This window comes from Cervus canadensis, chromosome 10 (genome assembly GCF_019320065.1).
Source record: "Cervus canadensis isolate Bull #8, Minnesota chromosome 10, ASM1932006v1, whole genome shotgun sequence".
In the NCBI taxonomy this organism is placed as follows: domain Eukaryota; kingdom Metazoa; phylum Chordata; class Mammalia; order Artiodactyla; family Cervidae; genus Cervus; species Cervus canadensis.
This window is the reverse complement of record NC_057395.1, coordinates 75,583,590-75,607,639: the sequence shown is the minus strand read 5'-3', so window position 1 is coordinate 75,607,639 and position 24,050 is coordinate 75,583,590. Positions and strand designations below refer to the sequence as shown.

Below are 24,050 nucleotides of genomic sequence, written 5' to 3'. Positions count from 1 at the left end.
CAATGACTGGAGGCCACTACTTCACTAGCAACAGGGTGACCAAGCATTTTCTACTTTGAGATTGTGTCCGTGTTTCCTGTGAAACACAGAGGTTCTGGTTCATTATACTTTCCCACGCCTGCTTCTGCCCTGTTTTGTCTACCCGATATGCTTCCATTAAAAGCTATAAACTTTTTTTGGTATTACCTAGCCAGAGGCCTCTAATCAAAACAGGGTTCCCCCAGCGTCAATACCCACTTAAATGAACAAGAGGAAGGCCTGAGAATGTGCTCTGTGTCTTCAATAAAATAGAATATAGGATGACACCCCAACAGTCATTTAGGATGTGGGGTTTCCCTAACTTACTATACTAAGAGAATGCTACTTTTCCCTATGAAACATCTACCCACTAACATGTCTAGGAACTATACTATAAAATAGAACAGAATTTGTAGATAAAAAGTGGGGGGAATCAGAAAACAAAACAAAACAACTAATACTTATCCTTCGGGCGGGGGGGGGGGGGGGTGTGTGAAATCAATGCTAGCAAGGAAGTCTTTATCAAGTGAAAAACTTTACATTTGACATCAAAGAATAAGAACCAAAAGCAAGAAATAAAACTTACCTGAAAGTTTAAACTGTAGAACAGTTTTGAGATTAGGATCAGGGAAGAAAAAAGAATCCTCAGAGCAGAGGCATCATTTGCATGGGTGCTGCAGAGTTCAATAGTGGCCTTGGAAAAGAATTTAGGAAGATGGCTTCAGTGTATCGTAAACCTTAGTGAAAAAACCTTGTACTATGCTGAACCTTTTGGCCAACTCAATATTTATATACCTTCTCCAAAATTTGGCTTTTAAATAGCAGTGTGCACTCATTTAAGATTTTTGAAAAATACTTTAAAAGTATATATATTTTAAACTGTCCATAGTAGCACTACTGCAAAGTCCAATATTAATATTTTAGACTAGATCCTTCTATTCTCCTTTGTGTATATATGTAAGTATTAAATGTTAAGACTATTAAATGCCTTCATATGCGTTCATTAAATAATTTCCTGCAACCTGGCCTTTAGGTTGTTTGCAACTATTTGTTATTCTACTGCAATAAACATGTTTATCTACAAAACTTTGTACACACACTTCTAGTTTTCTGAGTCTGAGATTCTAGAACTATATTACCAATGCAGAATGGTATGCTGTGAGTAAGGGTTTTGGAAGCCAGACAGATCTAGATACAACCCAGACTCTTACTCGCATGAGCATGACTCTGAGTTAAGTTATTTCAGAGCCCCCATCTCCTTATCTGTAATTAAGAGTAATACCTATGCAATATATATCAAATGAGAAAATATACATAAGAGGTCTTGGTAATTCGTGCACATCTATTATGTAAAAGACACACAACAAATGTTGCTAACTATATCCTGGAGTCAGGAAATACGAATGTTATGGTTTTCTCATTGAAATGTCAAAACTCCAGAAAGCTAGTACCATTTATAATCCAATGGGGAGGACACTAGTATTCATTTCAGTGCACTCTGGCGAAAAGATCCCCCGACCAGTTCTACCTGTTCCTGGCTAAAACTTTTAACGTCACTGAAAAGAAATAAAAAAACCTCTGCCAATCCAACAGGTGAAAAAAATGATCACATTTTGTCCAATTTTATTTTTGAAAGTAAGAATGTACTATCAGTAAGATATCCTAACCATGAAAAATTCTGTACATACTCTATAATTTAGAAGTTGTGACAATCACATAACCTTTCCTTTTTGAAAACAGGAAATAAGATGCTTTTCTCGAGTTAGAAAAACTATTGAGGCCTGGCTCTTTTTATTGTTTGTGAGACCAAACTCTCCTCTTTCCTTATCGGGGGAAAAAAAAAGGTTGACATTACTTCTTTTTCAATCTTAAAGGATTCTCAGAAAGATGAAGAACATGTTTAGGGAAGTTGCTTATGTACTATACAATGGTGTATATAAATTAAATTCCATAAACAGTCAAATCAAAATACAGACCCCAAAATACAGACCTATTCCTTTAGAGATACACAAATACTTGAGTGAAATAATATGATGCCTGGGATTTGCTTTTAACTATTCATACAAAATCAAAAAGATAAAACAAAGTAAAAAGAAACAAAATGCTAGTAATTTGTTAAACTTATGCAGTCAATACATGGGAATTCATTATACCATATTCTCTATTTAGATATAGGTTTGAAAGTTTTTAAAAGTAAACCATGACCTATCAAATAAGCTTTCAAAGCAATCTCTTAAAATTTATACAAATATTGAAGTTCTTTAAAATATTAAGTAACTAAAAAATACCACCAAAATGTTATTGCATACCTTAAATAGATTCGTCAAAGGCAAAGCAAAGGCATCCAGAACAAGTTTAATTTCAGTCCATAACTCGTTTGACTTAAATTCATGGCGATATCTAAAAAATCACAAAAAAAACAACAACAACAAAAAAATCAATGTAAAATAGGTAAATTCACAAATTTTTGTTAACTGACTTTAGGTCTTCAAGGCTAGATTAGACAAAAATCTATGGCCAGACAGCTTTCTGAAATAAAAAGGGAATTCAAGCACAATTTATCAAGATCAGGTATTTTTTAAGTAACAGGGAAATATGAAATAAACATCCTACACCTAATAAGAAACAAACATGATAATGAAGAGGCTTATGTTCTTATTCTAGAATTATAAAAGAATGACAAGTCACAAAAATACACACAAGCAAAAACACCTGAAAAAAGTATTTTTAAAATATCAATTTACATATCAATACCTTTTAAATAAAGAATGTGCTGTACGAAGGACTCCGTTAATAACATGGAAATCTCCACTTTGAAAGCGATTCACCATTTCGGTCAACAAGTCAGGCCATTTCTGAGGGAAATCTTCTCTGCCAATAATGCTAATGGCATCACTTAACTGAGGGTGGAAAGACACTAATTAGACGAAACCTCTACAAACAAGCCCCCTAACAAGCAGGGCCTCACATACCTGCTTCTGAATCTGCTCCGGGCTGCTAAGCATCAAGTGCACTATGTTAGCTTTAATGGCTACTCTGTCGGCTTCACAAATTTTATTTGGTTCATCTTCAACCTAAAAGCAAAACATTAATGAGCAAGTAACATAAATTCATACCAATGACTGTATGCCTTTGTAGATAAAACAGAACCATTTCTCATTTCCTGGTTTCCTAAGAAAAACAGAGGAAGACAGGGCTTTTCTCCTGTATGAATGGGTCACAGATTCCTTTAATAATCAGCTTCTCTAACTCTTTGATGTCAAGTGAGAATCTCAGTTCTATATGATAATTAATCAAAACGTGGTTAAAATCTTCAGATATATGCTACTCAGCCCATATTCATCCTCAATTTGATCATTACCTTAAGTTAAAGAAAGGTCTTGTCAGTGAAAACTTCTTGACCATTACCAGTTCAAATGCAACCAGGACTACACTGCCCAAAGAGATTCTGAGTCTAACTAGTTTTACCAATCAAGACAGATGGGGCTTGAAAGTCTACAAGTAGACGTGTGGATTTTTAAACATTCTTAAAATTCACCAACTCATTTCTTCACCACATGTGAGAACACTTGACTACAGAAGCTCAAGAACAGTATTTACTATTTTTAAATTCTTCTATGGAATGAAGAAAAAAGACTCAATGAATAAGCAGATGTCAAGTTGATTTTTTAGAAAAACTGACCATTTCTGTCAACTTTAATACCTTCTAAATGTGATTACTATTATTACTAAAAACATTCCTTTTTCTTTATCCTAACCCAGGGTTACCTCAGCCTTGCCATTACTGACATTTTGGGTCAGATAAATCTTAGTTGTGGGTCTTTCTTGTGCATTGTAGGCTGGTTACCAGTATCCTTGGCTTCTACCCACGGGTTGTCAGAAACACCCCCCACCCCCAGTGACAACCAAAAAATCTCTAAATATCCCCAGATGGGCAAAATCACCCCCAATTTTAGAACCTCTGTCAAAAGCTAAGGTAGGGAAAATACCCGTTTCTGTTTCTCAATGTATAACTTTATACTGATCATTAAACTTAGAGCACAGTAAGATTCACCCTGGAGTGGTGGTAGTTTAGTCACCAAGTCATGTCTAACTCTTTGTGACCCCGTGGACGGTAGCCGGCCAGGCTCCTGTCCGTGGCATTTCCCAGGCAAGGATACTGCAGTGGGCTGCCATTTCCTTCTCCAGGGGATCTTTCTGATCCAGGGATCGAACCCGCATCTCCTGCTTGGCAGGTAGACTCTTTACCACTGAGCCACCTGGAAAGCCCCCAATAAACTTGCAGCATATTAAGATTCACCTTATAATTAGAAAATATTTTCATATCCAAGACATAGGACAAATCCCTTGTCAAAAACTTCAAATGCATTATACACATTATATATATATATATATATGTATATATATATATATATATTTATTTATTTAAAATGTGGTTTTTCCAGCTTTATGCAATTTTTCCTTGTCCACAATAGAAACTGCTTCAATTATTCATTTAGACTGTGTAACTTTCCACATAGTGTCTCTTCAGCGGAGAGCTAAAGTTAAATTTCAACCATGGGACTTCCCTCCAGGTCCAGCAGTTAAAGATTCCATGCTCCCAATACAGGACGCACGGGTTTGATCCCTCAGATCCCACATGCTACAGGGCGTGACCAAACAAAAAAACAAAACAAAACAACAATAACAGAACACAAATTGGAGGTTAAAACTAAGTCTCACTCTCTCGAGCAGCCCGGATTATGAAGTTCACTCAATCAATATGAATTTAAATAAAATGGGAACTTTGTGTGAACAAAGACAGTTTTAAAAATATCTTCCTTCCCAAATGGTATACTCCCTTACTTACTACATTATCAAGGACCTCCTTGCAACAAAATATTGCAAAGGAGTGGCAAGAGGGGACAACCTTATTTTGCACCTGATCTTAGTGGGAAGGTTTCAAGTTTCTCACCATTATGTATATTAGTTATAGCTTTTTCATAGTCTTTATCATGCCGAGAATGTCCCCCTCTATTCCAAATTTACTGAGTTTTTAACCATGAATAGATGTTGGACTTTGACATAGGCTTTTTCTGCACCTATTGAAATAATAATGTGACTTACCTTTTCTCAGTCTATAGGTTTTTGAATGCTGAAACAGCCATGCATATTTGGGATAAATCTCACTTGGTTATGGTATTTTTACACTTTTTGTATGTTTTTGGGTTTGACTTTTTAACATTTGGTGAGGAGGGTCCTGTTTTTCATCTTTAAACTGTATCTGAATCACTCAGGAACACTGCCCATATAAATCTTTTAAACATGAAGGGTCTTAAACTAGGTACTCACAAAATACTTACAATTCTCCAATTTCTTTTAATATAGTTCTTGAATGTTACAGAGGCACACACTTTAATAACATTATCCTGGGACTTCTCTAGTAATGTTAACAGCAACAATGGGTAGTTCTGATTTCCTTCTACAGATTCGAGAAACTTCTCAGCTGGAAAACAATTCCCATGTTAGAAGATGTGTTATTAAAACCAAATCTTATGACTGTATGTATATGTGAACTATGTATATTCCTGACTGAAGCATCAACAAATAGAAAGATTAGAACTGTACATGATGTTACATTAAATTTATATAGTATCTCGGTTTTCAGTTTACTTTACTATCCATTAACTCACCAATAACTCATCTCACAAACCTATGAAGTGGCCTGATCAGATGATCACCTCATGTGAAAGAGAATCTGCTTTTCAGAGACATTAAGCAACTTTAGGGCAAAAAAATCACATACCCTGTCCTGTTCCAGAAGGATTATTATTAGTACTATTCGTAATGGTAGTGACATTTCTTTTATAGGACTGTGATTAAGATTAAATTTGTTGATTCATTTTAATATATATTATTATTAATCATATGGGTCTGATGTTTGACTCACATATGTTAAGTTGTCACGACTACCCAGAGAAGTAGGTAGTATTACCCTCACTTTAAAGACAAGGCCACTGAGGTTAAGTAAGCTTGTCAAAGATCACACAGCTAGCAGATTTCATCACTGAAAAAGTTTTAGTCCAGTCCTTATTCTATCCTACTAGTCCTCAGTATTCTTTTCAAACTAAACATAACTTCCACCCTCAAATCCTCCCTGCTTTGTGTCTACCACGTGACACAATGGTAGACTGAAAGATAAAGAATGCTGAACTAAAAAAAATTTTTCAAGAGGGGACACACTATGGTTTATATGGTTTTATAGAAGGCTTTGGTTGCTTCAATATTTGGTTGGTCAATATTTCATATCCGGCAATCCCTGTGAAATCTATGTTTGCAACTCTTCTTAGAAACATCGATTTATTCCTACATTTTGTCCTGGATTCATAAAACAAGAGCACCTCCACCTTACAAAGAGAGTTATTAAAAATAATTCTCATTAAACAGTGTTGGCAGAGGCTTTCTGGTGAAGTCTAAGACTAGAACCATTAATTTCCTTTTATCCAAGAATAAATTACTTCTTTAAGCACTAACAGGAAAATTCCCTCACAGAAATCACAAAGGCCCTTCTAGACTAGGATGGATGCATTAACATGTAAATAACAAACAAATAATTCTATTTACTATATATAATGTACAACACATATGTGCACACATTCATCTGGGTTTTCACGGAGTGCTTCCAAAATTCTCTTTATGAGAATGCACATCAGTAAATTCTGAAGAAGCAGATAAAGAGCATTTCTGGTTAATATGGCTCACAGCAAGGATCATGAGCTTACTACCCATGAGACACATGTGGCCCCCAGAAATTGTTTGTTTGGTTTGTGTGTTATTTCAGAAGTTTTTGAAGTTAATCAATATCATTTAAAAATGAGAACGCTTCATATAAGTATCCTTATTTTTCAAGCAAAGCTGGAAATCTGATCTTGCAAGACTGGTTTGAATCCCCCCGAGTTAGATGGTTCCAAATATTAATAATAACTGCCCCTTAACCAAGGCAGTTAACCCCACAGCCTGCACCCCACCCCCCACCATTTTACCTTCATGTGCAACTCCTACAGGCATTCAAGTTTGCAATTTTAAGCTTACACTAAATCTCTAATGAAAACTGGTCAAATCTGGGAGGAGGAGAAGAGGAGGAACCCTAGGTCTTAAAATATTAATTAAATCAAACCCAACATGGGGATTACCTAGTTTCATTCACTTACTCACTTTTAAGGCAATTAACTCTTACCTTTATGTTCTGCATATTATATCTCTAAAACAGGAAGGTGTAGGGATTTTCAGGAAGGTCAATGAACAAAGCATCCTAAACTTACTAGTCCTTTTTATCCCAAAAGGGATAAAAGTTATTTTACTCAAGAAACAAAAACACAACAAACAAACAAGGAAAAAATCCACTACCATATATTATAGCAGCTGTAAGCAGCTATCTAAACACTTTAGGCCAGAAAATGAAAAATAAACTATGCCTAAGAATTCAAGTGTTAATCTCTTTTTAAAAATTTACAAACAGACAGATTGCACAAAGGTTTCTCTCACCTATCCTTCAAGAATAAATCAGGGGAAAAAAAAAAAAAGAATAAATCAGGGGAGGGAGGTAGGAGGGGGGTTCAGGATGGGGAACACATGTAAATCCATGGCTGATCCATGTCAATGTATGGCAAAAACCACTACAATATTGTAAAGTAATTAGCCTCCAACTAATAAAAAAAGAAAAAGAAAAAAAAAGAATAAGTCAACCACAAAGAGTATTTATTCACCTTACCTGGACGCCTGATGGCAGGATCAGGATCAAGAGTCTTCTTTAAATATTCTGTTAGTGTTTGCAAATTCGCATCACTGAGCTCCATTGCCATTGAGCCTAAAACAAAAATGAGGTTTGGGTAATTTATCACGTGAACACACAGGGATTCACATAAGAGAATCATTTTACATTATGGATGTCCTCCTCTCTGAAAGTCATCTACTTGATATGCTTTGGGTATCGCCTATAAGCCTTATTCTTAGCCAAGACAAGGTTCCAGAAGATGGGCTTTTTTGAATCAGAGATGAGACAATTTTGAGATACAGAAGAAGAAACATGTCACAAACTAAAGATTAAAAAGACAAATTATTAGATTTTTTAAAAACCCCACAATAAAAATTAAAATTTTTAAGCAGTAAAATAAGGATCCCATTGAGTTCTGAGATTAAAGAAACTAGAGTAAATTCTTTTGTGTAGAACATGCAGCCATAGGTATTGACAACAAACTACATACTGATAATCTGCACCTGGGAAGATAATTTTGGGGTTCATAAGGTGACAGTTGCGGTCATAATTAAAAAGCAACTTTCCACACAAAATCTAAGTCAAAGCAAAAATAAACAAGTGGAATGACATCAAACTAAAAATGTCTGCACAGCAAAGCAAACCATCAACAAAATGAAAAGGCAACATACTAAATAGGAAAAAATATTTGCAAATCATATCTGATAAAGAATTAATATCCAAAACATAAAAAATTAAAAACAAACAAACAAACAAAAAACTCATACAACTCAGAAAAAGAGTCCAATTGAAAAATGGGCAGAAAAACTGAATAGATATTTTTCCAAAGAAAATATGATAAGGTGCTCAACATCACTAAACACAAGGGAATGCAAATCAAAACCACAATGAGATTATCACCCCACACCTGTTAGAACGACTATAATAAAAAAGACAAGAAATAACAAGCATTTGGCGAGGATGGGGAGAAAAGGAAACGCTGGTACCCTGTTGGTGGGAATGTAAATTGGTGCAGCCACTATGAAAAGTATGGAGGTTCCTCAAAAAATTAAAAACAGAATTACCACATGTTCCAGCTATTCCACTTCGAGGTATTTATCTGAAGGAAATGAAAATTCTAACCGGAAGAGATATCTGTACTCCCGCTGACTGCTGTTCACTGCAGCATTATTAACAACAGTCAACACATGGAAGCAACCTAAGTATTCATCAACGGATAATGCAATGTAGTATACATACAGAATGGAATATTAACCAGCCACACACAAAAAGGGAAAGCCCTGCCATTTGATGGATGGATCCTAAGGGCAGTATACTAAGTGAAATAAATGATAAATACCACAGACTAGAGAGCTCTTCAAGAAACTTAGAGATACCAGGGACCATTTCACGCAAAGATGGGCAGAATAAAGGACAGAAACAATATGGACCTAAAAGAAGCAGAAGGTATTAAGAAGAGGTAACAAGAGTACACAAAAGAAGTATACAGAAAAGATCATGACCCAGATAATCACCAAGGTGTGATCACTCACCTAGAGCCAGACATCCTGGAGGGGCCTTAGGAAGCAAAAATACTACGAACAAAGCTAGTGGAGGTGATGGAATTCCAGTTGAGCTATTTCAAATCCTAAAAGATGATGCTGTGAAAGTGCTGCACTCAATATGCCAGCAAATTTGGAAAATTCAGCAGTGGCCACAGAACTGGAAAAGGTCAATTTTCATTCCAATCCCAAAGAAAGGCAATGCCAAAGAATGTTCAAAATACCACACAATTGCACTCATTTCACATGCTAGCAAAGTAATGCTCAACATTTGCCAAGCCAGGCTTCAACAGTAAATGAACCATCAACTTCCAGATGTTCAAGTTGGATTTAGAAAAGGCAGAGGAACCAGAGATCAAATTGCCAACATTCACTGGATCATTGAAAAAGCAAGAGAATTCCAGAAAAAATATCTACTTCTGCTTTATTGACTATGCCAAAGGGTTTGACTGTGTGGATCACAACAAACTGTGGAAAATTCTTCAAAAGATGGGAATACCAGACCACCTGTTCTGTCTCTTGAGAAACCTGTATGCAGGTCAAAAAGCAAGTTAGATCTTTTACAATAAACCACAAAAAGTGATTTTGTAGTGGAAAAAAAAAAAAAAAGCAAGTTAGAACTGGACATGGAACAACAGACTGGTTCCAAATCAGGAAGGGAGGACGTCAAGGCTGTATATTGTCACCCTGCTTATTTAACTTATACGCAGAATACATCATGCAAAATGCTGGGCTGGATGAAGCACACACTAAAATCAAGATTGCCAGGAGAAATATCAATAACCTCAGATATGCAAATGACACCACCCTTATGGCAGAAAGCAAAGAACTAAACAGCCTCTTGATGAAAGTGAAAGAGGAGAGTGAAAAAGCTGGCTTAAAACACAACATTCAGAAAACTAAGATCATGGCATCTTGTCCACCACTTCATGGCAAATAGATGGGGAAACAGTGACAGACTTTTTTTGGGGGCTCTAAAATCACTGCAGCCATGAAATTAAGATGCTTGCTCCTTGGAAGAAAAGTTATGACCAATCTAGATAGCATATTAAAAAGCTGACACATTACTTTGCCAACAAAGGTTTGTCTAGTCAAGGCTATGGTTTTTCCAGTAGTCATGTATGGATGTGAGAGTTGGACTATAAAGAAAGCTGAGCGCTGAAGAATTGATGCTTTTGAACTGTGGTATTGGAGAAGACTCTTGAGAGTCCCTTGGACTGCAAGGAGATCCAACCAGTCCATCCTAAAGGAAATCAGTCCTGAATATTCATTGGAAGGACTGATGCTGAAGCTGAAACTCCAATACTTTGGCCACCTGATGCGAAGAACTGACTCATTGGAAAAGACCCTCATGCTAGTAAAGACTGAAGGCAGGAGAAGGGGACGGCAGAGGATGAGATGGTTGGATGGCATCACTGACATGATGGACATGAGTTTGGGTAAGCTCCTGGAGTTAAGTGATGGACAGGGAAGCCTGGCATGCTACAGTCCATGGGTTCGCAAAGAGTTGTACAGGACTGAGCAACTGAACTGAGATGAAATACCACATGATCATGTTTCTATGTGGAATCTTAAAAACAAAAAATCATAGATAAAAAGAGCAGATCAGGGAACTTCCTCAGTGGTCCAGTGACTAAGACTCTGCCTACCAATGCAGGTGGCATGGCTTCCGTCTGTCCCACACACTGTGGTGTGTGGCAAAACAACAACAAAAAAACAGACTGGTGTGGGCATGGCAAAACAACAACAAACAGACTGGTTAAAAAAACACAAACAGATTGGTGGTTGACTGCATGGCAGGGGCAAATGGATGAAGGTGGGTAGAAAAGTACAAACCTCCAGTTACGAAATAAACATATAAATCACGAGGATGCAATGTCCAACACACAGACTCCAGTTAACAGCAGCGTGTTGTATATTTCAAAGGTACTAGAACAGTAGATCCTAACAGTTCAGAACACAAAAGACAAATAAATTTGTAACTTTGTGTGATGATGGACGTTAATTAACTAGGTTTATTGTGATCATTTCACAATATATACACATCAAACCATTATGTTGTGCACCTAACAATGTTACATCTTAATTATATCTCAGTAAAAAACTTTTCAAATATTTAAACCTTAAAACTAAATATAAATCATAGAATATGCTATGACTGACCAAAAAAATCCACATCTAATATATTACAAATGATTAATAGGCTTTATAAAGGGCTACAGCTAATGCTGAGGTTGTGAAGAGTACTCCTTCATAGCCAGAAACCATGGCCTTCTAAGGAGACCAATCTTTGAAGCTATCTGTGTTCTCAACACACTCGTTTTTACCACAAGGGAAGCAAACACGCTGGCTGATTCGGTAGACTCCACCACTTATATATTCACTTCCTTTAATCCAGGGCAAACCATGCTATGGACATGAAGTTCCACTCAACCACACACACAACTTACTGAGAAGCAACTCTTCCTGTTTCTTACACCAAAGGTTTGGAAAATGCTATGCATCATATTCACTCTCTTTTGGAGATGCACTTTAAAAGCTTCAAGAACCAAAGAGTGAATTACCCATTTAACGTTGTTTACTCCAGAGCTTCCCCCTGAGCCTGGCCACAGAACCACTTTATTACGGAACACAGGCCGGAAAGCAGTGATTTAATCAATTTATTTCCCATTCTTTTTTGTGTTGAAATGCTGAATCTGTTATGAAAACATGAAAGTTTGCTGTTGCCAAGGAAAACCGTTTACATCAGTATGTATGAGCTAAAAAAAAAAAAGTCAGTTTTTGCTACATGCAAATTATTCTACCTTTTGGGATTTACACAAGGTAGCATGTGTGTTTAGGGGATTACAGAGGTTAATTGAACCTATTTTGTTGAGTTTAAATTTTAAACACACTCCTTAATAAATCTGCATTTTACTAACTTTCTTCATGACAGAGTCCCACGCAAGCTGGCACCTGTCAACCTTATCTCCGGCTTTCTTCTTGCTGATTATGTTTCAGCCACCAAAGCCTTCTGTTCCTCAAACCAGACGAGAGTTCTCCCTGACTGTAATAACCCTGCCTTCTAATTTGACATCAGGCATCTATCCAGCCCACTGTCAACTCCTCAAAAAAGCCTTCCACAACCATCATCTACCTCATCCCTGTCGCACTGTTCACAGCACTTATTCTCATCTGAGATATCTTTGACTTTTTATCTCTTATTTGTAAGCTCTCTGAGGCAGGGACTTTGTAGGTCTTGCTCATCTCTGAAGCCCAGGACCTTCAACATTGCCTGGCACACAGTATTCACTAAGCATTTGGCGCATAAACTAATGGATAAGCTAATATGTCAGTCAACCAGCTAAAACATGGATCCAGTGTGGATTGGAGACTATTCTGAGCATCAGTTATTAGCAAGCCTGACATAATGTAGGAACTCACGTTATATCTGTCAGATAAATAGTGACCAACATACTGACATAATTAGTTTCTGTTCATTCAAAAATGTTTCAAAGAAAATGGGAGTTTGAACGTTATCCTGTATTATTGTTCATATTTGCCAGTGCTTATTTTGGGAGTTAGGACTTACTGTCTCCTCTGCTTAGGCAGCTCTGCCCCTGGAGAGCTTTGTAGTTCACTCCCTGCTTCACTCGGGTCTCTTCTTTTTTGAGATGCTGCCCTGGACCACCCTGTCTAAAACGGCACCCAGCTCAGTCACTCTCCATTCATCTCTGATCCTGCTTTTCCAAGTAAACTTAATCAGGCCTATAAACTGCTTTCTTGTTTGCTACGCTTCTCCTTCCATTAGACTGTAAGCAATGACTGTGTGTTTTGTCCACTGTAATCTCCCCAGATTCTTAAAACAGTGAAGAGCACCTACTATGTATTTGTGCTACTATTTTCAAAAGCTACATACCCTTTATTGATCTTTTTTTCCCCCATCAAAAAGCACTATCATTCTTCACATTTATTCAGTCAACTGACAAATATGAAGAGCTGGAGACAACTGATTCTAAGGGCACAGTGACCCCCCACAAAATGACGAAGTTGAAGTGCTAGGGTTTAAAAAACAAAGTGTATCGGGGGAAAACTGTGTGTGTGTGGTGGTGGTGGTGGTGGAGGAACATAAACATGTGTGCTAAAACTGTGTCTGTGTGCGCGCGCAATGGTGAAGAAATATAAACATGTGCTAAAACTCTGTGTGTGTGTGTGTGTGTGTGTGCGCGCGTGTGTGGTGGTGCTGGTGCTGGAGGAATATAAACATGCATGCTACAACCCCCAAAAGTTAAATACTACATAAATCTTATATTTTTAATGTTAAGGGACTAAATGTCAAAAAATCCCTTTTCTGTCTCCTCAGTGACAGTGTCTCTAAATCCAAAGCTTAGTCCTGATTAGTGAAAATATGACAAATCAGGTAATTTTAGAGAATACTCCACAGGTATTCACAATGCATCAGCAAGATCAAGGTCTAGTTATCTTTATTTGCCAGAGGTGGAGGTACACTGACATTCTGAAATATGTGCAATATATAAATGTAAAAAGCATTATTGACTTTAAAGACAAACTAGAAATGAAAAAATTCACTTTTGCCTTTAAATGAAGGGTGATACTTTACTTTTCCACTGAGCTATTTTTGGAAATTTCTACCAAAAAAATGCATGGAAAAAAAAAAAAAAAAAGCATGAAAAACTTGTACCACAATGGGCTTCCCTGGTGGCTCAACTGGTAAAGAGTCTGCCTGCAATGCAGGAGACCTGGGTTAGATCCCTGGGTTGAGAAGATCCCCTGAAGAAGGGAACAGCTACCTACTCCAGTACTCTGGCCTGGAGAATTCCATAGACTCTACAGTCCATGGGGTTGCAAAGAGTTGGACACTAATTTATGTACCACAATAAATCAATTATGCCAGACTTTTTGTTGAAAGACTGGCTGGACCTAAGTCGAGCCTCTTCTCAGAGGTCCTCAATTACAGATGAAGACGTTTGGAATAAAAGCTTTGCTTTCCAAGGCCACCACAGACATCTGTGACGTAAGTTGACCCAAGATGAATGCCTTTTCCTTAAGATATTTCCTCTGCATTAGAGAACCACTCCAGAGGCCCTACATCTGGGGGAACAGAGAGAGATCCAATAAATGAAAACTATCTGGCACACACACACATTAAGAACACAGTGCAACACCTCAGTCCACCCTCTGCTTTCTAATCACAGGAATGTACCATTGAGATGTAGATCCAAATTTTTTACATTGTCTACAAAGCCCCACGTGATCTGACCTCTAGATACCTGTTCCTTCACATGCTACTCTCTGAAAGCTCGATTTTCCTTGAACCCTTTGTACTATCTATTCTCTCTGCCTGGAATGATCTGTTCCCTCATCTTTCCATAGCTGGTCTCAGCTCAAATGCCACCTCCTCAGGGAAGTCGCCTTCATCTGTCACTTGTCTGCAATTATTGAAGTCATTTATTTGTAATCTTGTTTCTTTCCCCCACTAGAATATAAGCTCCCCAAGGGAAGGAACTGTCCATTTTGTTTGAGACAAAAAAGATAAATTTCACTGTATTCAAAGCGATTAAGTGGATTAAATGAATTTATCAAGTTATTAAATGAATAAAGGAACAAATTAATACCAAAGGTAGAGCACTGCCCCCAAACCTATCTAATACTCTACAGAAAATGGCTCTCCTCTATCCTAGCTCCCAACCAGCAAAAATCAAAGTAAACAGAAGGGAACAAAGAATTCTCCTGCACTGGTGTAAAGAAATACAGGGTCTTAAAAAAGTAAGAGGCTGGGTAGATCCAGTCCCACGAATTATGTGAAAAACGGAGACACACAAAAAAGGGCAAAACTCTTCACTATGGTGGTCCAAGAGGAGGAGAAAAAGAGCACTTGTAGAATCCAAGAGTAAAAAGTCCCTTTCCGTGGATTATTATTTCAAGGAATAATACTTGTGCGTCTACCATGTGGCAAGCACTGGCCATCTGCTTACAGCAGCAAGACAGGCAAGGTACCGGCTTTTGAAATTTGGAAAAAAACAATAACCAAGTAAACTATTAATGTTTCCAGAACATGATAAAAACTGAAGTGGCTCAGTCGTGTCTGACTCTTTGCAACCCCATAGACAGTAGCCTAGAATGCTTCTCTGTCCACGGGATTTTTCCAGGCAAGAGTACTAGAGTGCGTTGCTAGTTCCTTCTCCAGGGGATCTTCCCGACCCAGGGATCGAACCCGGATATCCCGCATTGTAGGCAGACGCTTTACCGTCAGGCCCACCAGGGAAGTCCTAGAACATAATAGAAAACTATGAAGTAAATAAAACTAGAGTGATGTGACTAGTTGAAAGAGATCCTTTGAAAGGTTGGTCAAAAAAACGAGTAATGTGAGTGAAACCTGGAGGACAGGGAACCAGTCTTGCAAAGATCTGCTGTTGGCATGTCCAAGCAAACGAAAGGCGCGTCCGAACGCTTTCTGGAGGACATGCGCTCCGAACATGTAAGAAAAAGAAAACGTAAGCAGCATGGCTACAGTGGTCAAGGAGGAGAAGAGGTGGGTGGGAGAGGTGGACAACGGTCACCCCAGACGGAGCTTGGTAAACCAGGGTAGGAACTCAGGGGACCCGCAGCCACTTTACGAGGTAGATGTTTTCAACCCCGCTTTTCCAGATGAGGAAGTGGAAACTCGGAGAGATGAAGTGACCAGCCCTAAGGAGGGGTTAAATATGGAAACGAATCCAGGCCTTCCCGTTCCTAAGCTGAATCCCAATGCTCCGAACTACCACACCATAGGTGTTCCTCAAGAGGCGGACCCTGGGTCACCCGACAGGTGCATGGACCCCCTCGGGGGCACAGACCACAGTCTAACCCTCAGGAGCAACTCAGCGAAGTGAGATCACCGGGCCCGTTTCACAGTAGCGGAGACCGAAGCCCTCTGCGGTGTGGCGCTCCGCCACCGCCGCCGCCCTAACGGGAAAGGGAGGTCCAGGGTAGCGGCGACGGCCTGGACGGCGGCTCGCACGCCCGCCCCGCAGCGGACCAGGCCCCGCAGCCGCACTCGCCTCACGCTGCGGGCGGTCGGGCGCGCCGAGAACGGACGCACGGGTGCGACCAATGAGAGCAGGCCGCCCCGAGAGCGCGGCCAATCAGCGCGGCGCTGGGGAGGAAGAGGCGGGCGCTCGTGCCGCACGGGTTAGGCCTCGCCCGGGCCGCCCTCGCTCCTCACAGGCCCGGGCGGGGGTGGGGTTGCTTACCGAACCTGCACCTCAGACCTGGGATGCCGCCAGGGGAGGCGAGACGCGAGGGCGAAGCCCCTGCCCCCGGGCGCTGCGCCAGACACCGGCCAATATTCCGCTCTCGCCCGGAGGTGCGGTCCTGGCTTCCCAGCGTTCGGAAGCGCAGAGAGCGCCTCCACCCTCCTCCAGCCCGGTCCCGAGAGGCCCCGATACCAGGCCGTGCAGGCCTGCGCCTCACCTCGTGGGGACGCGGGGACGGAGAAGGGAAGCCCAGTCTCGGACTGTAGCCGGCACTCTCCACTCCTACCGCCGCTCCACACCTCACATTCAAACCCCGGCAAAATGGCGCGGCAGGGAGGCTGCGGCCGGGGCGCATGCGTACACGGGGCCGAGTAAGAGGCGGGGCCAAGGGCGCTCTGCTCCACCCAGATTCCAATCACCAATCACGGCCCCGCTCTGAGGGGGCTGACGTCACGCGCGGCAATGCTCTTTGACCGCGCTAGTGGGCATCCCTCTCCTGGTTCTGAGAAGGGCACACATGCGGCGTGTGTCCGCTGAATTGTGCCCTCTTTTGATGTCAGGGCTTGAGTCAGGCATCTAGTGGGTTTTATACAACTATCGAAGGAACTGTCCAAAGTCATGGCCAAAGCATCTCCGATAGAAAACTTTTCTGCCCCTTGTGGAACTTGTTTTAAAGAGAGGAAAGGAATAAACAAGATCTTTTCAGATTTAATAAGTGCTGTGAGAAGATTGAAAGACAGTGATATGGCAGGCAGTGACGTAGATTGTCAAGGGGATGGCCAGAGGAGACCTCTAAACAAGTGACCTTAAGTTTAACAAGAAGACAGCTGTAGATTAGCCTGCAGAGCTTTCCAGGAAGAGGGGATGCTAATAGCAAAGGCTCTGAGGCAGGACCCGGCTATATTGGGGCTTAAAAAATGAAGTGGGAGCATGGCCGGAAAAGGACTTAGATCTTCAGGGGCCAGATGATGTAGCCTCCTACCTATATTGCATGGAACGTACTTACACTAAAAAACAAAAAAAAACAGTATCTATCTGAAATTCACATAGAACCAGGTGTCCAATATTTTATTTGGTGGCCCTGAAAAGTGAAAGTAAAGTCTCTCAGTCGTGTCCAACTCTTTGCAACCCCATGGACTGTCGCTCCTCCCCGTCCATGGGATTCTCCAGGCAAGAATACTGGAGTGGGTTGCCATTTCCTTCTACAGGGGATCTTCCCAAACCAGGGATCAAAACCAGGTCTCCCGCATTGCAGGCAGACGCTTTAACCTCTGAGCCACTAGGGAAGCCCTTGGTGGCCCTAGCTCCATTATATTTTCTTCACAGCATTTATCACTCCTTGCAATTGTTTCTTTTTTTAATTGTCCCCTGACTGCATACCTAAGGACTCTGTTCAAACAAGGGCATTCTCTTATTTACAGCTGTACCCCAGCACCTAACACAAGGTAACTGTTCGATAAATATTTGCTGAATGTTGAATTAAATGCCGTATATAAATAGGTGAAGTCCATTGCGAAAGGTGTACTTTATTAGAACACTGGTGGAAAAGATGTATTTCTACAATTGCAGCAGTAGTACAAGCAATCATCTTGGTCATGTTAGTCTGCTTTTCTGGACATTTTCCTCTAGTACGGGTGAGAGCAATCTTGATGACTTAACAGTTTTTCATCCCTGAAAGCCAATCAGGAAGGAAGCTGGCTGGTGTCTTGTGTCTGTCTAGCATGAGTACCAGGTTTTGTAGGGAGCCCCAGGCTTCCCAGGTGGTGCCAATGGTAAAGAACCCACCTGCCAATGCTGGAGACTCAGGTTCAATCCCTGGGTCAGGAAGATCCCCTGGAGAAGGGCATGGCAACCCACTCCAGTATTCTTCCAGGAGAATCCCATGGTCAGAGGAGCCTGGTGGGCTACAGTCCATGGGGGTCACAAAGAGTCGGTCACAACTGAGGAGACTTAGCACACAAGTAGGAAGCCCACAGGCTGTGCCACTTTTATCATGTCTGTGGACGTGGCTCCGGCGGGGCCATCTCCCTTTGCCCTTAGCAGCCCGAGGAACCACGCAGGTGAGGGCCATGGAAAGGCTTCGTGTCCTCCCTCTCCACTCCCCGTGGGGCCTGGGCGACCCATGAAGATTCCCTGGAAATTCCCATCCTGCTCGCTGACCACATGCACACACTCTTAGGTTTGCTACAACTGCTGCTGTGTTGAAAACCAAAGAAAACAATTCAGTCATTTTTAGGAGCAAGAAGTCAGTATGCATGTAGTCTTCTTTCTTTCCAAATCCTGATGAAATAGTATATATATACTGTATGGAAAGACTTTCTGAAAGTGGAAGACACATTTGATTTGGATTCAGAAAGGCATGGACACATCTGACTGTGCTTGGAAAACAAGTCTAAGTTTGGTTTTGTCTCACTTTTAAAAGTCCAGCTGAGATCCAGAAGAGTGTTGATATCTAAATTTGAGACAGGTCTGATTGCTTCTTACCTTTTATTTTATTGATTCTATTTTTAATGTTGGCGTCTTTTTTCTTTTGGTGTGCTGCATGGCATGTGGGATCTTAGTTCCCTCACCAGGGACTGAACCTGTGCCCTCTGCAGTGGAAGAGGGGAGTCAACCATTGTGCCACCAGGGAAGTCTCTCTCACTTTTTTTTTTTAATGAAGGCAACTTTCTTTCTTGGGCACATGGTGGAAAATTCACATGGTACAAACAGACTTTGGTCTTTCACTAATTAGGACGTTGTTTAGTTGCTAAGTCATGTCTGACTCTTTTGCGGCCCCATGGACTACAGTCCGCCGGGCTCCTCTGTCCATGGGATTTTCCTGACAAGAATACTGGAGTGAGTTGCCATTTCCTTCTCCAGGGGAGCTTCCTGACCCAGGGATGGAACCCGCATATCCTGCATTGCAGGTGGATTCTTTACCACTGAGGCACCAGGGAAGCCCAGGTAGGATGTTCAGTTCAGTTCAGCCACTGAGTAGTGTCTGAATCTTTGCAACCCCATGGATTACAGCACGCCAGGCCTCCCTGTCCATCACCAACTCCCAGAGCTTGCTCAAACCCATGTCCTTTAAGTTGGTGATACCATCCAACCATCTCATCCTCTGTCATCCCCTTCTCCTCTTGCCTTCAATCTTTCCCAGCATAGGGTCTTTTCCACTGAGTCAGTTCTTCACATCAGGTGGCCAAAGTATTGGAGTTTCAGCTTCAGCATCAGTCCTTCCAATGAACACCCAGGACTGATCTCCTTTAGGATGGACTGGTTGGATCTCCTTGCAGTCCAAGGGACTCTCAAGAGTCTTCTCCAACACCACAGTTTAAAAGCATCAATTCTTCAGCGCTCAGCTTTCTTTATAGTCCAACTCTCACATCCATACATGACTACTGGAAAAACCAGAGCTTGAACTAGACGGACCTTTGTTGGCAAAGTAATGTGTCAGCTTTTTAATATGCTGTCTAGGTTGGTCATAGCTTTTCTTCCAAGGAGCAAGCATCTTTTAATTTCATGGCTGCAATCACCATCTGCAGTGATTTTGGAGCCCAGAAAAATAAAGTCAGCCACTGTTTCCACTGTTTCCCATATATTTGCCATGAAGTGATGGACCAGATGCCATGATCTTAGTTTTCTGAATGTTGAGTTTTAAGTCAACTTTTTCACTCTCCTTTTTCACTTTCATCAAGAGGCTCTTTAGTTCTTTGTTTTCTGCCATAAGGATGGTGTCATCTGCATAACCGAAGTTATTGATATCTCTCCCAGCAATCTTGATTCCAGCTTGTGCTTCATCCAGCCCAGCCTTTTTCATGATGTACTCTGAATAAAAGTTAAATGAGCAAGGTGACAACATACAGCTTTGACGTACTCCTTTCCCTATTGGGAACCAAGTCTGTTGTTCCATGTCCAGTACTAACTGTTGTTTCCTGACCTGCAAACAGATTTCTCAAGAGGCAGGTCAGGTGGTCTGATATTCTCATCTCTTTAAGAATTTTCCAGAGTTTGTTGTAGTCCACACAATCAAAGGCTTTGGCATAGTCAATAAAGCGAAGTAGATGTTTCTCTGGAACTCTCTTGCTTTTTCAATGATCCAATGGCTGTTTGCAATTTGATCTCTGGTTCCTCTGCCTTTTCTAAATCCAGCTTGAACATCTGTAAGTTCACGGTTCACATACTGTTGAAGCCTGGCTTGGAGAATGTTGAGCATTACTTTACTAACGTGTGAGATGACTGTAATTGTGCGGTAGTTTGAGTATTCTTTGGCATTGCCTTTCTTTGGGACTGGAAAGAAAACTGACCTTTTACAGTCCTGTGGCCATGGTAGGACATTAGCTGCAGGTAATTTACTGAATATTTAAGTTCTTTATGTTCTTATTTTAAAAATATTCTTTATTAATGTTCTCTGAGAGGCATATGAGTCTCCTATCGTGATTCTGATTTTGTCATTGTTAAAGGGTACTTCAGTCAGCTTCTGATTTATATTTTGAAGCTATTAGGTCAATAAAGGGTTCCTGCTGTTTCTTCTTGATGATGTTTATCATCTTATAATGTGAAATAGTCCTCTTTGGCCCTTTCAAAGCTTTCCTCTTCCAATTCAATCTTGTCTGATATCAATACTGTTGGACCTGCTTTCTTTCTGTAACAATTTCCTGGGTCTTCTCCTCTCCCAGTTTTACTGAGATATAATGGACATACTTTTCAGCATCTCTTTATTGCCAGAATTCTTTCATCCTTCTGTATATCATACTAGTTAAGAGCGTGAACTTGAGCCAGACTACCCAGGTTAAGACCCCAATGCCATCTGTGTAACACTGAGTAAGTTACTTATAACTTGGTTGCCTAATCTCTAAAATAGGGGTAATAATATGATTCTTCCTCTTACGGTGGTTGTAAAGATAAAGAATGACATGTTTGAAGAAATGATATGTATGAAGCCCATGAAAAAGCAACTGGGAAACAGTACCCGACAGTGTTAACTGTTACGACCATTTCTTATGACCAATTCAGTTCAGTTCAGTTCAGTTGCTCAGTTGTGTCTGACTCTTTGTGACCCCACGAACCGCAGCACGCCACACCTCCCTGTCCATCACCAACTCCCGGAGTCCACCCAAACCCATGCCCATCGAGTTCGTGATGCCATCCAATTATCTCATCCTCTGTCGTCTCCTTCTGCTTCTACCCTCAATCTTTCCCAGCATCAGGGTCTTTTCCAATGAGTCAGCTCTTCACATCAGGTGGCCAGAGTATTGGAGTTTCAGCTTCAACATCAGTCCTTCCAATGAACACCCAGGACTGATCTCCTTTAGGATGGACTGTTTGGATCTCCTTGCAGTCCAAGGGACTCTCAAGACTCTTCTCCAGTACCACAGTTCAAAAGCATTAATTCTTCAGCGCTCAGCTTTCTTTATAGTCCAACTCTCACATCCATACATGACTACTGGAAAAACCATAGCCTTGACTAGACAGACCTTTGTTGGCAAAGTAATGTGTCAGCTTTTTAATATGCTGTCTAGGTTGGTCATAACTTTCCTTCCAAGGAGTAAGCATCTTTTAATTTCACGTCTGCAATCACCACCTGCAGTGATTTTGGAGCCCAAAAAAATAGTCAGCCACTGTGTCCACTGTTTCCCCATCTATTTGCCATGAAGTGATGGACCAGATGCCATGATCTTAGTTTTCTGAATGTTGAGCTTTAAGCCAACTTTTTCACTCTCCTCTTTCACTTTCATCAAGAGGCTCTTTAGTTCTTCACTTTCTGCCATAAGGGTGGTGTCATCTGCATATCTGAGGTTATTGATATTTCTCCTGGCAATCTTGATTCCAGCTTGTGCTTCCTCCAGCCCAGCGTTTCTCATGCTGTACTCTGCATATAAGTTAAATAAGCAGGGTGACAATATACGGCCTTGATGTACTCCTTTTCCTATTTGGAACCAGTCTGTTGTTCTGTGTCCAGTTCTGTTGCTTCCTGACCTCCATACAGGTTTCTCAAGAGGCAGGTCAGGTGGTCTGGTATTCCCATCTCTTTCAGAATTTTCCACAGTTTATTGTGATCCACACAGTCAAAGGCTTTGTCATAGTCAATAAAGCAGAAATAGATGTTTTTCTGGAACTCTCTTGCTTTTTTGATGATCCAGTGGATGTTGGCAATTTGATCTCTGGTTCCTCTGCCTTTTCTAAAACCAGCTTGAACAACTGGAAGTTCACGGTTCACGTATTGCTGAAGCCTGGCTTGGAGAATTTTAAGCATTACTTTACTAGCGTGTGAGATGAGTGCAATTGTGTGGTAGTTTGAGCATTCTTTGGCATTGCCTTTCTTTGGGATTGGAATGAAAACTGACCTTTTCCAGTCCTGTGGCCACTGCTGAGTTTTCTAAATTTGCTAGCATATTGAGTGCATACTTTCACAGCGTCATCTTTCAGGATTTGAAGTAGCTCAACTGGAATTCCATGACCTTCGTAGTGATGCTTCCTAAGGCTCACTTGACTTCACATTCCAGGATGTCTGGCTGTAGGTGAGTGATCACACCATCGTGATTATCTGGGTTGTGAAGATCTTTTTTGTATAGTTCTTCTGTGTATTCTTGCCACCTCTTCTTAATATCTTCTGCTTCTGTTAGGTCCCTACCATTTCTGTCCTTTATTGAGCCCATCTTTGCATGAAATGTTCCCTTGGCATCTCTAATTTTCTTGAAGAGACCTCTAGCCTTTCCCATTCTATTGTTTTCCTCTATTTCTTTGCATTGACAGCTGAGGAAGGCTTTCTTATCTCTCCTTGCTATTCTTTGGAACTCTGCATTCAAATGGGAATATCTTTTCTTTTCTCCTTTGTTTTTTGCTTCCAGTCTTTTCACAGCTATTTGTAAGGCCTCCTCAGACAGCCATTTTGCTTTTTTGCATTTCTTTTTCTTGGGGATGGTCTTGATTCCTGTCTCCTGTACAATGTCACAAACCTCCGTCCATAGTTCATCAGGCTCTCTGTCTATCAGATCTAGTCCCTTAAATCTATTTCTCACTTCCACTGTATAGTCATAAGGGATTTGATTTAGGTCATACCTGAATGGTCTAGTGGTTTTCTCCATTTTCTTCAATTTAAGTCTGAATTTGGCAATAAGGATTTCATGATCTGAGCCATAGTCAGCTTCCAGTCTTGTTTTTGCTGACTGTATAGAGCTTCTCCATCTTTGACTGCAAAGAATATAATCAATCTGATTTCGGTGTCGACCATCTATCTGGTGATGTCCATGTGTAGAGTCTTCTGTGTTGTTGGAAGAGGGTGTTTGCTATGACCAGTGCGTTCTCTTGGCAGAACTCTATTAGCCTTTGCGCAGTTGAAGTATGTTTTTTTTCAAATCTCATACCACATGCCTTGGCATGCTGCGGTCCATGGGGTTGTGAAGAGTCCAACATGACTTGATGACTGAAAGACAACAGCAAGCACACCCCTTATATGTGGAATCTAAAAAGAAATGATACAAATGAACTTACTTAGAAAATAGAGAGTCACAGACTTAG

General features: G+C 40.7%; 1 protein-coding gene across 2 annotated transcripts in view; it reads right to left on the bottom strand.

Moving 5' to 3' along the window:
• Positions 1–16,906, bottom strand: part of CSE1L (chromosome segregation 1 like) — a 34,678-nt gene extending 17,772 nt beyond the window's left edge. The window contains exons 1-7 of one of the 2 annotated variants that reach the window (XM_043480671.1): positions 16,765–16,906; positions 7,769–7,864; positions 5,361–5,503; positions 2,991–3,092; positions 2,773–2,918; positions 2,328–2,418; positions 605–712 (exon numbers count right to left, since the gene is read on the bottom strand). In XM_043480671.1, the coding sequence (XP_043336606.1) occupies positions 605–712; positions 2,328–2,418; positions 2,773–2,918; positions 2,991–3,092; positions 5,361–5,503; positions 7,769–7,859 (681 nt within the window). In that variant the 5' untranslated portion in view covers positions 7,860–7,864; positions 16,765–16,906. Of the gene's footprint in view, positions 1–604; positions 713–2,327; positions 2,419–2,772; positions 2,919–2,990; positions 3,093–5,360; positions 5,504–7,768; positions 7,865–16,544; positions 16,673–16,764 lie in introns of those variants that run through there. The other variant, XM_043480673.1, reaches the window with a different exon arrangement.
• Between the last annotated feature and the right edge of the window lie 7,144 nt (positions 16,907–24,050).